Source organism: Mercurialis annua, linkage group LG2 (genome assembly GCF_937616625.2).
Source record: "Mercurialis annua linkage group LG2, ddMerAnnu1.2, whole genome shotgun sequence".
In the NCBI taxonomy this organism is placed as follows: Eukaryota; Viridiplantae; Streptophyta; class Magnoliopsida; order Malpighiales; family Euphorbiaceae; genus Mercurialis; species Mercurialis annua.
Genome location: NC_065571.1, coordinates 52493049 through 52510967, shown reverse-complemented (window position 1 = coordinate 52510967; position 17919 = coordinate 52493049). Strand labels below are relative to the sequence as shown.

The following is a 17919-nucleotide window of genomic DNA, read 5'->3' as shown; positions in this document are numbered from 1 at the left end:
CATCCATAGAGAACATGAACACCTACATAAGGTAGAAAAATTAAAAAAATATAGCAAAAAAAACTGAAATATTTATAATAAATATCTTTTATTTGTAAAAGATGATAAATTTAAAGGGGGCCTAATTACTTAAAAACCACCTACCTTATAACTTTTTTTCATTTATACCATGACCTAGGAAAATTTTCATTTGTACCCTATTTTCGATTTTTATGTTTCATCTCTATCCTAATGAGTTGAATTGACCTATTTTTTTTTAAAAAAAAGTTTAAATTAGTCCTTCATTTTTAACATATATTATGATGAAACGTTAATATTAATCATTTATGTATTTTGTTTTTAATATTTTCATCCTTAAATTGATTAAATTATCAAATTTTTTAATTTTGGGGTACAAATGAAATATAAAAATCAGAAATAGGGTACAATTGAAAATTTTCCTAGGTCATGGTATAAATGAAAAAAAGTTACAAAGTGGGTTGTTTTTAAGTAATTAGGCCATTTAAAGGGTGGGCCTATTGCTGGTAGTATAAGTAGAAAGTTAGGGTTTAGTATTAGGGGTGTGCAAAATAGAACCGAAACCGAAAAATTAAACTGAAACCAACAAATTCGGTTCGGTTGAAAATTGTATATAAATTTCCGTTGGCCGATGCGGTTTGGTTTTGAGTGTAAAAAAATTTCTCATTGTTTTATCTGTAAACCGAACCGAATTAACCGAATAAATCGACCAGTTCAGTTCGGTTCAGTTTGAAATATTTTCTTTCTCTAAAATTTTAGTTTGGTTTGGTTTTTAAAATCTAAAAAATTCGGTTTGGTTCAAACTCAATGTACATCCCTATTTAGTATGTTGGGTAGAAGAAGAAGAAGATGGAAGGAAGAGCCATTTAAGCCCACAAAAATTTCATCACCCTTCACAAAACTAGATAAATAACTGGAAACTTTATATATCAAGTGTCAAAAAATTAATTAAAAGGACTAAAAAAAACAAAGGGTTTTTTGCATCATTTTTATTTAGTACCTGAAATAAAAAAATTAAAAAAAATTAATATATACTTTATCATTGACTATTACTATTTTATTTTATTCAAATTATAGACACTCATTCATATACCGGAATATTTCGAAGAGAATAAAAAAATTATAAATAAAATTATTATTCTGTTAAATAATTTTTTTTATAAATTAACTTTTCTATTAAGAAAGTTTAAAATTTTTTAGTATATAAATTTATCCTTAATTATTTATCAATTTAACTCGGAAAGAATATATTTTAGTAAAATAATTTTTCATATATAGAAAAGGTCAAATATTGTAAAAAGGCCAAATCTTTCATAAAAGTTTCACAAAGTCCTGACTTTTTAATTTTTTCGATTTTGACCCATAATCCGGCAGATTTGAAAAAAAAATGAAAGGTAAAATTCACCGGAAAAATAGTCGGTGATAGATTTGAAAAAATATGAAAGGTCGTGGTTTTATATGCAATTTTTAAAGGTCCTGATTAAAATGAAAATTCGTGTAAAGGTCGTGACTTTTTATGGAATTAACCCTTTTTATAATAATAGCCAAGTTGCATATTTATTGTTGCAATAGTAGCCAAATTGGTGGCTAAACTTGCAACAAAAAAAGATTTCAAATTTGGCTATTATTGCAATAAAAAAATACAATTTGGTTAGTATTATAAAAATTAAAAAGTTTGATTTAAATTACAACAATTTGTAAAGATTTGACTTTTTTTTACCATTAAGTCTTTTCAAAATGTCAAGTCTTTTAAATTATTTTGATTGTAACATAATGTAGATAAGTATATTTAGACTGGAAAAAAGTTATATTTGGTTATTAATGAAAAATAAATTGAAAAAGTTAGACAACTTTTTTTATCTACGTTTAACTCGCTACAATTGAACTGTACTTATCAAAATTAGGCCAAAATTAATGTATTTAAACGGCTAGACTATAAATAATGAAAGTAAAAAAAATGAATATTTGTACGTGATTAATTAGTTCCATTTTTTCCTACAAATTTACAAATTAATTGATAATTTAAAGCATGCAAAGATGTCTTCCTTTTCAAAAGACCGCCATTTAAGAATTTAACAGAGCTAGGTAGGGTAACTTTAAGTTGATGAATATAACTGGCACGCATGATTCAGATTTTCAAGAGAGATTAAATAGCAGGTATGGTATCCAAACACCCATTAAATCAAAAGATAAGAACCAACCTTCAGATTCATGCAATTCAAAACTATATATAAACCCATCCACAAGGCAAATTCAAGAACATAACCACAACAATTCACAAAAAAATGGCAATAAATTCAAAAAAGATTGCATTGTTTTGCATGGTGGCAGTTTTTTCAGTTGTGGGTTGTCATGCAACACTGCAGCAAGATGAGCAGGATTGTGCAGACCAACTAACTAATCTGGCTTCTTGCATCCCTTACGTGAGTGGTTCTGCTGCTAAACCAACACCAGAATGCTGCCAGAACACTAAAAAAGTGAAGGCTAACAAACCTAAGTGTTTGTGTGTTCTTATCATAGAGAGTACTGATCCTTCTATGGGTCTGCCTGTGAATACCACTCTTGCTCTTCAAATGGCTTCTGCTTGCGATATTGATGCCAAAGTCTCCGATTGCCCCTGTAATTTTCTTTTAATACTTTTCTTGTGTTGGAAGTAAACTTTTTGAGTTCTGCATTTCAGCGTTTTGTTTTTCGTTTGTGAATACTCTTCTAAAAACTCTATTTTTGTACAAAAACATATCGTTTAGCTATTTGTCTTTTTCGCCGTTTTCCATTTTTTGTTTTGATATTTTCCATTTCGCTATTATGATATTCATTACCATAAAGTTATAGCTACTTTTCTATAAGAATTTTTTTTGTATAGAGCGAATTTACATAGAACATATGGTGGACAATTGCATATAAATAATATAAAATTTAGTAATTTTTAATCTTTTATTTTGCTTGCTTATGAAAGCGCGTAGGGATTAGTTTTGATGTAAAAGGCTTAAAGTAACTTTCCATACCATATGCATAAAAAGAAAAATTGAAACTAAAGCTATTTAATTTTATATTGCACTGAATTTGTGTTTTATTATAATATAAAATGCTTCAAAAAATCTACATCTATAAACTACTTTTATAAAATGTGTCATTTCGTCAGTTCGACATTTTAAGCATTTTCATTTCCGCGTTACACAGTAATGACATCGAGTTTAATTTTGGTGATATTTGGATTGCAGCTATACTGAACCTTCCAGCAGACTTAGCAAATGCAAAGATATTCAAAGAAGCAGGAACATCAGATTCAACTGCCACAACTACCACATCATCATCAACAGATTCTCAGCCAACTCCGTCGTCTGGATCATCATCTTCAACCTCTACTGATTCCACATCAAACACTGGTTCAAAAACTGCTTCAAGCACCACCAACAATGCCGCCACCAAGAAAATATCATGCATGGGAGGGATAATAATAATGGCTTTTGCTGCCCTTATGTTCCTTAATTAGGCTGCCATTTGCAACTACCTAGTACTACTTTAGCATGCCATGGCATAGATTTATTTATGCATGGATTCATAAATTAGAGGATGATTTTGGTTACTTTTTCTAATTATTTGTATTGATTTAAGTACTTCTCTTTGAAATTCCACAACTATTGAATAATATCTAATGGGCTTAAATATCAATTTGCCCCCGACTTGTATGGCCTGAACAATTAATAGTAAAAGTAATGTTTTATTCATTAATGTCTTGCACTTATTAGCTTTTTATCCATAACATCAAATATATCACTTTTAGAAATAGTTTTAGGGGCTAATTGACAAAAAAATTGGGCTAATAGATAAATTCATTAGACTAATTAATAAAAACTAATTTTAGCAGGATCAATTTCGTGTAAGTTAATTTGATACTCCTTCCGTTTTTTACTTGTCCATCTAATCAAAATATATGCATATTAAAAAAGTTTTTTATGTTAAAATATAAATATAGATATTAATATAACCCTATTAGTTAATAAGTGTTTTGTAAATTGAATTATAAAACCATTTATTATGTTGGCGTGAATTTAAAGATAATGATTAATTTTTTTTTAAAAGTAACAATAGATGAATAAGTAAAAAAGAATGGAGGGAGTATTATTTCCTATCATGAAATGAGGTTTATTAATGCATTTCTATTAGCGAGACCGATTAACATTATGACTCACTGGTGTTGAGTCTATTTTCTTTAAAAGAACCCTAGTCATCTATAATTTTTTTTTAAATCCTCTTCGACTGCCTTTAATGGTTTAGTTTTATCGTTAACGGTATCCATTTCTTCTTTTATATTATTTTAAATTTGTAAAATACAATAAATAGCCAACTCATTTTTTTATGGATTAACATTTATCGACAAAACGCAAGTGCAATTCATTTTTTCTTGAATCAAGAATCAAAGATAAATTGAAGTTTTTTCAACAACAAAAATGAAATGTTTCATGAATTATAGTAGTTAATTTTGTTGTAATATTGATACCGATCGTTGAATCTTTGGTACCAATTACCGTGACCGGTTCTTAACCGGATTGGTATGCGCAGCGGAATCGAAACCATTCGGTAGGTATTTAATTATGGATTTGATCAACAAACAATAATATAGCAAAATAATAAATAACACAAGAGATTTACGTGGTTCTGCTTTAAAGCGTACATCCACGAGCGAAAGATTCGAGCCATCCACTAATCATCAAAAAGAGTACAAAATTGGTGAAAAATCACCAAATAGAGAACATCTCTAGTAAATATGCCCTTAGAAGAAAAACCCACAAATTGTTTCTCTCTCTACAAGAAGTACCCAAAAGGGTAAGAATTAACTTATATTCCTCACATCACACACACCCCCTTTTCCCCTTATTCACATCAATGTCTACATTGTGTGTTCAGTTTTTGGTGTCTTCTAAAAGGTGAATAAGGTAGAGTATATATAGTGAATAAATATTATATATGGCATTAGGAATATTAATCCTAATTGGATTTATATTTCCTAATTAGCCAATGATAACAAAGTTATCCTTCTCCCAAACACTTCATTAATAGAGTCCTAATACAAATAGGAATTAGAATTCTAGGCATATTCCAACAATCTCCACCTTGACTTGAATTCTCCAATAAACTGTGATTACTGTTGTGCTCCACCTTCTCCATTTAAGTCCAAACTGAACTTATTCCAAAAGAGGTTATTTGAGGAGGACCATACAAGCTTCAAGAAGTCTTGAACTTGCTGGAATCAAAATGACTGAAGATTTACTATCTTCGGGTGTATCAATCAAAATTTCACGAAGCTTCGAATTTTGTTGGTCTTAAAACTGATACCAGAAACAAACGTCATTAGTAGCCTATAATGATTAAATCAAAAAACAAATGTTGAGGTCGTAGCATATCCCTTAATCTTCATAAGTCGACCAACCCAATGAGCATACATCACAAGTGCAACATCCAATCTCACTTCATCGCCAAATAACCCATATAACTCGTAGTTTTATATTTTGAAATATCAGACATGTGCATATAGAAATCATGTTGAACATTCATTACTGTTCTAACTGTCTCACTATGCATCTTGCCCTTGACTGAACCAAAATCCAAAATTCTGCATGTATTGACCGTTACCTATAACTACACTCCACTATCAACTCAATTATAGACGGAAAATCAATCGAAATTGGCACAAATGTGATATGAACAACCTGAATCTGCATAAATTTCGGATAAAATATAATTATGCTGCAATTTTAAGCGTAGACTGGTTCTCTAACCTGATTCGCTTGTAACCGCTAGCATTCAGTCCTCGTCTAATTATCTCCAAACAAATTGACTTATGCGTGATCCAATAGTGACGCCATTCCAAATTACAAACGTTGTAATCCATCTTGTGTATAAGATTGCTACTTAATCAAAACAAAATCTCTTTTGCAATATCATGATTTTATCAAAATCTGATTATGCCCAAACAAACTCTTCATTCAATAAACTCTTAAAAGCAATTTTTTAAATTCAAATCACTAATAGAATTTCATGAGAGTATAAAGAGATTATCCCAATCATTCATCTTACAAAGGCTCTATAAAATCCTCAAATAGTTGTGTGTTTAGAAAAGTCATACATTTTTCTTTGTAGTTTAAAGTAGCATATTGATCTCCATCACAAAAATTTCCTTAAGAATTTTAATACCCAAGTCTGTCTTCAATTGACGACTTTCGGCACTTCCAAATTTGGTGGATTCTCTATCTCCAAATAATCTTCTTGTGTCAAATAATTTCGTCTTGCGAAATCCTCCAAATAATAATTTTGCCATAATAATCATAACCTATAATTAAATCTGAAAACCAAATTGGCTCCGATACCAATTGTTGTAATATTGATACCGAAAGTTGAATCTTTGGTACCAATTGCCGTGACCGGTTCTTAACCGGATTGGTATGCGCAGCGGAATCGAAATCATTCGGTAGGTATTTAATTATGGATTTGATCAACAAACAATAATATAGCAAAATAATAAATAACACAAGAGATTTACGTGGTTCTGCTTTAAAGCGTACATCCACGGGCGAAAGATTCGAGCCATCCACTAATCATCAAAAGGAGTACAAAATTGGTGAAAAATCACCAAATAGAGAACATCTCTAGTAAATATGCCCTTAGAAGAAAAACCCACAAAGTGTTTCTCTCTCTACAAGAAGTACCCAAAAGGGTAAGAATTAACTTATATTCCTCACATCACACACACCCCCTTTTCCCCTTATTCACATTAATGTCTACATTGTGTGTTCAGTTTTTGGTGTCTTCTAAAAGGTGAATAATGTAGTGTATATATAGTGAATAAATATTATATATGGCATTAGGAATATTAATCCTAATTAGATTTATATTTCCTAATTAGCCAATGATAACAAAGTTATCCTTCTCCCAAACACTTCATTAATAGAGTCCTAATACAAATAGGAATGAGAATTCTAGGCATATTCCAACAATTTTATTCTTCAGTTAATTTTTTTTTGTCACCAAATATTTATTGAGCTATTTATGACATTATATAAAGGACTTGGTGTTTCGAAAATGTAAAATAATTGCTCGACGAAAGAAAACTAACATGAATGAGATATCCTTAGTAGTATTATATATAAGGGATTTATTTGGAAAGCCATGATGTGTTACTAAATATCATCACTTACACAAAACATATATATTATATTTCATTGAATGGGAACTTGTCAAGATAGAGACTCTCATACTAATTTTATGAGGTTCTATGATATATAGTGAAATTCTTAAAAGAAAAAAAGAGCAATATAGAAATAAAAATTAAATTGGCTCATTTTTAGTTAGGTTTATCTTATTCATCATTAGAATTTTTATAAATAGTGAAAACTATGACTTAATTTAGTGATAGATATCAATATTGTTCAAATTAAAATTTAAAATTCTTATAATTGCCCTTTTTTTTTCTCAAATAACATATACTGAAATTTTTTTAGACAGACTCAGTCCACCACTTCATCTATGGATTAAACTTATCACATTATAACATGTCATTAAAATAATGGCACTATCGTAATATTACTTTTCAAAAGTGTAAAAAAATAATAAACAAAATTGCGATATTACCACTATTTTAATGACATGTCATAATGTGATAGGTTAATTCACAGATGATGCGGTAGACTGAGCCTACCTAACAATCTCTCATACATATTTTGCATTAAAAGATTATTAGTGAACCGTTACATTCAAATAGGACATTCTGTTAAAAATAAAAAAATCAACAGCTGTCATTTAACTCTTTATTCAAGTACTAATTGTTTCCTATTTCGGAAAAGATACGCCATATACAAGAGCTGGTTAAAAAATCAAAATCAATTTCCTGTTCGGTTAAAAAAATTAACAGCTGTCATTTACTTCCTGTTCTGAAAAAGATACGCCACGTTGCAATTGTATTCCCAAATGGTTTGGGAATTATAGTGAGCCGTTACATCCAAACCAAAACCAATTCTTATTAGGATTGTATTGTATGATTATAAGTAAGCCGAACCGAACTCGTCACCATTTTTTTTTTCTTTACCCGCCATTTCATTTCATTTGTTTTCTCTGTTCTTGTCTCTGTCTATGCTCTTTTTTTTTTTTGCATTTTGGTTTTGTTTCTTTGTATTTTGGTTTTACTTAATTCATTTTAAATTATTAAGGAAATCTTCTTTTATAATTTTAGTGACTCGAAATGGTAAATAATTACTACGTAAAAGAAACCATTACACGGTCATAAATATTAATGAATTTTCAATCATTCTCATAAATATTTTCCTTTTTAATTTTAGTAATATTACATTATTTTCTTTAGTAATTTATTATAAATATTCATGATTTTTAAATTTTATTAAAATTACATCCAAAATTTTGACAAACATTTTTTGTTATAAAATTGAAATTATTTATAAATTACCGTACATTTAAAGAATAACTACAATAATTTTGCCCATGTTTAGCTAATTTTCCTCGGTACCCATATTTATAAAATAATTTTATAAATGATATTTTTTAATTAGGGCTTCCTTCTTATTTTTTTCATTTTTTTCTCATTTCCACAAACACGTTCACCTCTCTCTCTTTTTTATCTTCTTCCTCTGAAATTTTTCTTCTCTTTAATCACTCTCTAGAAAGCCACCGCTTCTTATATCAACGAGTATAAAAAATCAGCATTTTTCTGGTGGTTTCATCATCGTCGTCTTTCTTTCAGTGGTTTAATCATCATCGTCTTTCTTTCGATGGTTTCGTCGTCATCGTCTTTCTTCCGGTGATTTTATTGTCGTCGTCTTTCTTTCAGTGGTTTCCTCGTCATCGTCCTTTTTGTTCCTTTTAGATTTTTTGTGATTGTTTAGACGTTTATACACAGATTATTGTAGATCCATTGTTATCTTGTTCATACAATTGTTCTCTTAATCGTATAATTATTCTTTTTTTCTTCTTCATATAATTGCTCTCTTATTTTGATGCTACTTTCGTACACAATGAATTGATTTATGTCGTTCTTAAAAAACATATATCATAAATACACCAAATGTTGGTATGTTTACACTAAAAAAACCCATAAAATACACCATAAAAATATCATAAAAACACTATAAAAACACCATTAAAAAGCATCATAAAAATACTATAAAAAAACACCACCAGAAATACAAAAAAATAAAAACATCTACAAAAAAGACATAAAATGTAAAAAAGTATTTTTGAAATTTAAAAATAAACAATGTCATTTTGACAAATAAAAAAAGTATGAGATGAAAAGGGGTCCAAAATCCGGGCAGCGTGGTAAATAGGTTTAAAAATAAGATACTGTAGAAAATTTGCTCAATAAAATTTGGTAAAAATAAATATGAAAATAACATTAATTATGTATTATATGAAAAATTGTCACATACATATTTAAGTAATAGTAATAAAATTATCTCAAAGATATTAAACGTGTAAGGAAAACTGTTCTCTAATAAAATTTGTATAGATATATTATCATAAATCAAATAAAAATAAATGTCGTGCACCGTATAAGTCTGATGCTAGTATAATAAAATAATTAAGGAACTTTTAATGTCTCTTGTTTGTATACTTTGGCAATAAAAATTGTTTTTTTCGTGGTAACTTTCATTTGATTTGTAACTAAAATTTTGCTTTTGTAATAATATATATTTCATTTACAGACAATTAAGATTTCACGTAAATGAAGATAAATAGAGATAAAAATTAGTTAGAGTAAAGATAAATTGTTGAGAAATGTAAAATACTGAAAGTAAATATTAAGGTGAATAAAATTTTAAAAAAATAATGGTAGTAATAACAAAATTATAAAAGGTTAAACTAGTAATAATTTTTAGTTAAATAATCAAATAAATAAAAAGAGCATTTTATCCGGATAGATTTCACTTGGATAGCATCACCCCTATTTTATGAGGTTATATTAATATGTAGTGAAATTCTTAAATGAAAAAAAGAACAATATAGAAATAAAAAATGGATTGGCTCATTTTTAGTTAGGTTATGGGCAGTGTGTCTATTTAAAAAATGTCTAACATTAACTCCCGCTAACCCCCGCTAACAATTAGAGTAAGCTATTTTTGACAAAAAAATAAAATACGCCACGTGGGAGTTATATTCCTAAATGGATCTAAAACAAAATAATGAGTTATATTCCTAAATGGATCTAAAACAAAATAATTGTAAACCAAAATCAAAATTGAAGGCTACTATAGAAGAGCGGGTTAAAAAATCAAAATTTATTTACTGTTCGGTTAAAAAAATCAACAGCTGTCATTTATTTTCTGTTTCGGAAAGGATACGCCACGTTGCAATTTGATTCCCAAATGGTTTGGGAATTATAGAGAGCCGTTACATCCAAACCAAAACCAGTTCTTATTAGGATTTTAGTATACGATTATAAATAAGCCGAACCGAACCCGCCACCATTATTTTTCTCAATGCCCGCCATTTCATTTCATTTATTTTCTCTATCTCTGTCTCTGTTTGCTTTCTATTTAAATTTTGTTTTCTCTCTGATTGTTCGTGTTTCTCTAGTTCTGTGCTCATATTTATGGATTCTTCTCTATATCTGTGTTTGTTTGCTCTGTTTTCGTATTTTGATTTTGTTTTCTCTCTGAGTTTTTTAGTTCTCTGTTTCTCTCCGTGTTTGTGTTCGTTTATACCTGTGTTAGTGCTTCTATGTTCTTTATATGTGTGTTTATATTTGTCTATATCTCTCTCAGTGTATTTTGTGTTTCAGTGTTTGTGATTTTGTGAGTGTCTTTCTTTAGGTCAGTAATATTTGTGATTTTGTGCAAAATCAGTGTTTATGTTGAGTGCGAATGTGTTCGTGTTAGTAATTTTTGTTTTTGTGTTTCTCTTGTGAGTGGATTTGTCTGGCTAGTCGTGATTTTGTTTTTTTCTACATGTGTTTGTGAATTTTTAGTTTCTCTGAGAGTTTTTTTGTGTGCTTTGCGGCTTGATTTGATTTGGGTTCTAGGTTTTGTGTATGTGGTTTTGTGTCCTTTCTTTTGTGATTTTGTGTAATTTTGGGTGTGAAACGTTTTTGTATTTTTGTGTCTTAGTGTTTGTGGATTTGTGTATTTTTTTCCTTAGTGTTTGTCTGTCTTTTAGTTTGTAGGTGTCTTCTTTGTGAGTGTATTTGTGTGAGTAATTTTTGCTTTGTTTTTCTCTTTTAAATGGGTTTGTGTGCCTAGTTGTGTTTTTTATTTTTTAGCTACGTGTTTGTGAATTTTCAGTTATTCTGAGAATCTTTTTATGAGCTTTGAGTTTTTTGGGTTTGTAGTTTGATTTGATTGGGTTCTAGGTAGGTATTGCGCTTGATTGTTGGTACAATTTTCATGTAAGTTTTGAGCATTTTTTGTGTGATTGGTGAATGATTAGTCTTAGATTTCATATCTAAACAACTGAATAGTTTTTGATTTTTTATTTGAATATCTTTATACTTCCTCAGTTGTGTGTGTACATTTGCGCCCTCGATTGCCCGAATTTCTTGATGTTACAGCCAAGCAACTAGTTAGTAAACCTGTTTTCATGGTTTCCTTTTTATTTAGTTGGTTGTAGATTTACCTAATATACGTATATCACATAGCACACCAAAGCTCAAGGAAACTGTCTGTTGCAAATAGTTCTTGTTGGGCTACTGGAGAATTAGCAGTCAAGGTATGTGCTCAGCTTTTTATTTTCTCTAGATTTTTTTCTTTTCTCTCTCTCTCTCTATATATATATATATAATTTCATTTATTGAAATCAATTATTTATAATTATAGGTTCGTCAAGAGATTTTCCAATTGTTGTGACTCTTATATCAAGTTTAGTATAATTCCTTCAATATCCAGAGGTAATTGTCTATGTCATTATTATTTCCACTACATGTGGTTTTATATACCACATGCATAGTTGTTCACCAGTGCATGTGCAATTGGTTTTTTAATTTACAATTGCATAATTTGGTAAACATGACCTCAACAAATAACTAATAGAAAATAGTGCAATCACACTTGGGAGGCTTGCATGGGTCTGTCCTGAGATTGCATCACCTCATGTGGAGAATTTCATGCAATCATGGTATATTTCTTTGTCTATGTAAATATTGGTCCGTTTATGTAACCGCAGAATGCTTGCTTGTGGCAAGTTCTATGGTGTCATCAGTCATCACATCGGAAACTATTTGAATGGCAGGATTCATGATGATATTAAAAAGGAGGATGCTTTCCAAGGCCTATGCGCAATGGTATGAATTTGATTTCAGAAGTTATCATCATTATGAGTGAATCAATAACTAAACTCGAGTATTTCGGATCCTTTTAGGTCCGAGCAAATCCTTTGAGAGCTTTAAGTTCACTTTTATTCATGTGCGAAGCTATTCCAAGTTGGCATCTAAGCATGGCTTTGCTTGTTTTCAAATTATCATTAGAATTTATGGTTAAAATGTCTTCTAACATAACACATAAACATAGGAAATCAGGAGTAAAGTGCTACACAGTGAACTTTGTCAAGTGTTGCATGGCTATAAACAGGTTAGTAATTTCACTTATCTTTTTAATGATAATTACCCACATGTCTTCTAGTCTTATTTCTGTCATGCAACTCAAATATCTAAATAGCTGAAAAGTCTTTGATTTTTAGATTTTTTTGCTCAGTCTATCTCCTGTAATGCTAATGTTCAGATTATTGCATCCTGTTCCAATTGGATTTAAAAAAATAAAAAAACAAAGACTTGAAAAAGAATCTGAAGCAAGAGGCAACACAGTTGGGGTGCATAGTTTAATCCTGCTTTTGGGTTCCAGTCTACAGACAACTTTGCATCTGTTGCTTGTAATCACAATAAATGTAATTTCTGCAGACATTACAAGACTCAATTTCAGCAAATGAATAATAGGAAAGAGGAAGTTTGGCAAGCACAGCGGTAAAGGTTTGTATCTCACTATTACCATTCTATTAGATATAAAGCTATGTTGTGTGCGTTATGATTCTTCCATTTTTTTGTATAAGGTAGGTGGGGGAGAATCCATAATCTTCTTCTTGAGGGAGGCCTTACATATAATGCAATCAGCGAGTCTCTTGCAAAGTCCACTGTTGCTTTTACTGATGGTGTTTTTGAGCTATTGGAATTTCTTGAGGTAAATATATTTGTTACTGTTTAACATATTGAGCTCATTTCAAATTTCTAACTTTTGTATCCATAGACTATAATGAGAGGAATCCGAGACCCCAATAACATTGAATCTCTATTCTTATTTTTCAGGCGAGAGACATTCATGTTCTCATATTTTCAGCGGGTATCATAGAGGAGGTAAGTTTTTGAGATTGCCTTTCTAGGAATAGCTTGCCCATAGTTTCAACCTCTTGTGATTTTTATTTTTTACTATGCCATCGTTAGGTCCTCAGGCTGAAACTTCACAGGTCTTTTAAAAATGTCAAAGTTGTCTCAAATAGAGTGGTATTTGACAATGACGCCCTCATTTCTTTTAAAGGTATTCTTGAATCATTATTCATTATCACACAACTAAGATCTTTTGGTTTATGTACTTAGTGTTGTTTGTGTTGTTTCCAGGTCCTCCTAATATTGAGTTGTAAATATCTTATCAGATTGGCCCATAATGCTATGAAATTCCACAAGCTGCTCGGAGCATTATGTGTTCACAAAGATTGAAAAATCAGGTTGCTTGAATTTAAGTATTCTTTCAATTAAGAATTTCAGAATTTGGCGGGATTATTAAGTTTTATCTGGTTTATTTTATAGGAACCTACCAGCTATTTGGAGATATGTGGGAGATTGAAAAATGGGTTTGCTTGTATCTACTACTTAGAGATTTAGTTATTTTTTTGATTTTTGGTTATTGGGTGTTGTGTATCTACTTATGGTTATATGACCTTCCAGGATTTCGTTAGATTGTGGAGCAATATGAAAAAAGTAGGTTTCTTCTTAAATTTGGTTTTAGAAACAGTATTTTCCAAATCATATCTTAGTTGATCATGTGAAGAATGCCATATAATTGGTACTTTGGATATTGAATCGGATGAAATCCGAGATCATCTTGCACCGTCTTCAATAAAGCAAAGATCATGATATATCCTCCAATAAAGAAATCATCAAAATTAGGTGATATTTACCTGGATTAAGGGAGATTGTGGATAAGGTACATAAGGGACTTCTTGCTCTTAAATCAATTATTGAGAAGTTGAAGGTAGAACAACAACGCCAACTACTGGAAATGGAATGAGAGGACTCATCAAGGAGGCTGTAGCAACAGAAGAAAAGAGGCGGAGCAGAAGAGGCATGCTTTTGAACTTGAGCAGAGGAAGAAAAACCAAATGATCCTTCAAGAAATAGAGCAAAGAGAGAAATAAATATCACAGGCATTGCTAGATGAGAGAAGAGGTAAGCGAGAAGAGCCAAAACAAAAGAGGGAGCTTCACTGATGAAAGCTGCCTTTTAACAACGATTAGTGGAAGAGATGGTCCTTCATGAATGTTAGCAACAGCTAGAGACTGAACTGAGGAGACAACACCATGATGGGATTTCATAAACCTGAGCAGCGGCTACCTCCTGTAATGTTTAATGGTCAGATTACTACATCCAGTTTCAATTAGATATTTTTTTAAAATAAAGACTTGAAAAAGAATCTGAAGCAAGAGGCATCAAAATTGGGGGTGCATAGTTAATCCTGCTTTTGGGTTCTAGTCTACAAATAGTTTTGCATCTGTTGCTTGTAGTCATGATAAACGTAATTTCTATAGACATTGCAAGACTCAATTTTAGCAAATGAATAATAGGAACGAGGAAGTTTGGCGAGTACAGCGGTAAAGGTTTGTGTCTCATGATTAACATTCTATTAGATACAGGTAGCTATGTTGTGTGCTTTATGATTCTTTCATTTTTTTTGTATATAAGGGAGGTGGGGGAAAACCCATAATCTTCTTCTTGAGGGAGGCCTTACATATGATGCAATTAGCGAGTCTCTTGCAAAGTCCACTATTGCTTTTACGGATGGTGTGTTTGAGCTACTGAAAATTTCTTGAGGTAAATCTATTTGTTACTATTCAACATATTAAGCTCATTTCAGTTTTCAAACTTTTGTTTCCATAAACTATACTTAATGAGAGGAAAATGTTTCTGAGACCCCAATAACATTGAACCTCTATTCTTATCTTTCAGGTGAGAGACATTCCTGTTCTCATATTTTCAGTAGATATCATAGAGGAGGTAAGATTTTGAGATTGCCTTTCTGGGAATAGCTTGCTCATATTTTCAACCTCTTGTGATTTTTACTATGTCAATTGTTAGGTCCTCAGGCAGAAACTTCGCAGGTCTTTTAAAAATGTCAAAGTTATCTCAAATAGAATGGTATTTGACAATGACAGGCACCTCATTTCTTTTAAAGGTACTTTTGAATCATTATCCATTATCACAGAGCCAAGATCTTTTGTTTTCTATTTCAATTCTTTAATTCTTCTTTTTGATGTTGTTGGATCATGAGTGTTGTTTGTTTTATTTCCAGATCCTCCTAATCAGATCGGCGTATAAAAATTAATGCTATCAAAATTCCACAAGCTGCTCAGATGATTATGTTTTCACAAAGATTGAAAAATCAGGTTGCTTGAATTTAAGTATTCTTTCAATTAAGAATTTCAGAATTTGGTGGGATTATTAAGTTTTATCTGGTTTGTTTTCTAGGAATCTACCAGCTATTTGGAGATATGTGGGAGATTGAAATATGGGTTTGCTTGTATCTACTACTTTGAGATCTAGTTTTTTTTTTTATCTTTGGTTATTGGGTGTTGTGTCTCTACTTGTTTTTGTTTAATGGTTATATGACCTTTCAGGATTCCGTTATATGGTGGAGCAATATGAAAAAATAGGTTTCTTTTTAAATTTGGTTTTACAGACAGTAATTTCCAAATCATATGTCAGTTGATCATAGCACATAGCACACCTAAGCTCAAGAAAACTGTCTGTTGCAAACAATGCTTGTTGGGCTACTGGAGTATTAGCAGTCAAGGTATGTGCTAAGCTTTCTATTTTCTCTAGATTTTTTTTTCTTTTATACACACACACATACTGATTTAATTATAAGAATTCTCTTATGAATTTATTTTTATTTATTGAAATCAATTATTTATAATTATAGGTTCGTCAAGAAATTTTTCAATTGTTACGACTCTTATAACAAGTTTAGTATAATTCCTTCAACATCCAGAGGTAATTGTCTGTGTCATTAGTATTTCTACTACATGTGGTTTTATATACCCCATGCATAGTTGTTCGGCAGTGCATGTGCAATTGGTTTTTTAATTTATAATGACATAATTTGCTAAACAGGATCTCAACAAATAACTAATAGAAAATAGTGCAATCACACTTGAGAGGCTTGCATGGTTCTGTCCTGAGATTGCATCACCTCATATGGAGAATTTCATACAATCATGGTGTATTGCTTTGTCTATGTAAGTATTGGTCCATTTATGTAACTGCAAAATGCTTGCTTTCTATGGTGTCATCAGTCATCACATCAGGAACTGTTTGAATGGCAGGATTCGTGATGATATTGAAACGGAGGATGCTTTCCAAGGCCTATGCACAATGGTATGAATTTGATTTCAGAATTAATCTTCATTAGGGGTATCAATAGCTAAACTCGAGTAATTGGGATTCTTTCAGGCACGATCAAATTCTTCGAGAGCTTTAAATTCACTTTTATTCAAGTGTGAAGCTATTCCAAGTTGGCATGTGAGCATGGTTTTGCTTGTTTTTAAATTATGATTAGAATTTATAATTAAAATGTCTTCTAACATAACACATAAATATAGGAAATAAGGAGCAAAGTGCTACACAATGGACTTTGTTAGGTGTTGTATGGCTATAAACAGGTTCGTAATTTCACATATCTTTTTAATGATAATTACCCACATGCCTTCTAGTCTTATTTCTGTCATGCAACTCATATATCTAAATAGCTGAAAATTCTTTGATTTTTGATTTTTTGATTTTTCAGTTTATCTCGTGTAATGCTAATGCTCAGATTACTGCATCCTATTCCAATTGGATTTAAAAAAAAACAGACTTGAAAAAGAATCTGAAGTAAGAGGTAACACTGCTGGGGTGCATAGTTCAATCCTGCTTTTGCGTTCTAGTCTATAAACAGCTTTGCATATGTTGCTTGTAATCATGATCAACGTAATTTCTGCAGAAATTACAAGACTCAATTTCAGCAAATGAATAATAGGAAAGAGGAAGTTTGGCGACCACAACGGTAAAGGTTTGTGTCTCACGATTAACAATCCATTAGATATAGGTAGCTATATTATGTGCTTTATGATTCTTCCATTTTTTTGTATAATGCAGTTAGCGAGTCTCTTGCAAAGTCCACTATTGCTTTTATGGATGGTGTTTTTGAGCTATTGGAATTTCTTGAGGTAAATCTATTTGTTACTGTTCAACAGCATATTAAGCTCATTTCAGTTTTCAAACTTTTGTTTCCATAGACTATACTTAATGAGAGGAAAATGTTTCCGACACCCCAATAACATTGAACCTCTATTCTTATCTTTCAGGCGAGAGACATTCATGTTCTCATATTTTCAGTAGATATCATGAAGGAGGTAAGATTTTGAGATTGCCTTTATGGGAATAGCTTGCTCATATTTTCAACCTCTTGTGATTTTTACTATTTCAATTGTTAGGTCCTTAGGCAGAAACTTCGCAGGTCTTTTAAAAATGTCAATGTTATCTCAAATAGAATGGTATTTGACAATGACAGGCGCCTCATTTCTTTTAAAGGTACTTTTGAAAAATTATCCATTATCACAGAGCCAAGATCTTTTGGTTTCTGTTTCAATTCTTTAATT

At 30.8% G+C, this 17919-nt stretch overlaps 2 protein-coding genes across 7 annotated transcripts; both read left to right on the top strand.

The window, feature by feature from the left end:
- The first annotated feature begins 2013 nt into the window (after positions 1–2013).
- Positions 2014–3696, top strand: LOC126668714 (non-specific lipid transfer protein GPI-anchored 14-like). Its single transcript, XM_050361896.2, has 2 exons — positions 2014–2637; positions 3240–3696. Exons 1-2 carry the CDS (start codon positions 2304–2306, stop codon positions 3509–3511), a joined length of 606 nt encoding a protein of 201 aa, XP_050217853.1. The 5' UTR covers positions 2014–2303; the 3' UTR covers positions 3512–3696.
- A 6799-nt stretch (positions 3697–10495) lies between these two features.
- On the top strand, positions 10496–16802 carry LOC126667127 (uncharacterized). 6 transcript variants are annotated; one of them, XR_007638077.2, is made up of 12 exons: positions 13639–13731; positions 13814–14635; positions 14812–14880; positions 14966–15094; positions 15230–15277; positions 15359–15455; positions 15573–15666; positions 15749–16073; positions 16203–16273; positions 16394–16518; positions 16606–16657; positions 16733–16802. XR_007638077.2 is itself a non-coding variant. In XM_056104472.1 (11 exons), exons 3-10 carry the CDS (start codon positions 12111–12113, stop codon positions 13645–13647), a joined length of 489 nt encoding a protein of 162 aa, XP_055960447.1. In that variant the 5' UTR covers positions 10496–11730; positions 11838–11908; positions 12051–12110; the 3' UTR covers positions 13648–13731; positions 13814–14001. The 6 variants fall into 6 exon arrangements, 5 of the variants coding, with proteins under 5 accessions (XP_055960447.1, XP_055960449.1, XP_055960448.1 ...); XM_056104472.1 differs by lacking the exons at positions 14812–14880; positions 14966–15094; positions 15230–15277; ... (5 more) ...; positions 16606–16657; positions 16733–16802 and adding exons at positions 10496–11730; positions 11838–11908; positions 12051–12135; ... (4 more) ...; positions 13316–13363; positions 13451–13544 and having other exon boundaries at positions 13625–13731; positions 13814–14001; XM_056104474.1 differs by lacking the exons at positions 14812–14880; positions 14966–15094; positions 15230–15277; ... (5 more) ...; positions 16606–16657; positions 16733–16802 and adding exons at positions 10497–11730; positions 11838–11908; positions 12250–12301; ... (3 more) ...; positions 13316–13363; positions 13451–13544 and having other exon boundaries at positions 13625–13731; positions 13814–14001.
- Positions 16803–17919: the final 1117 nt, after the last annotated feature.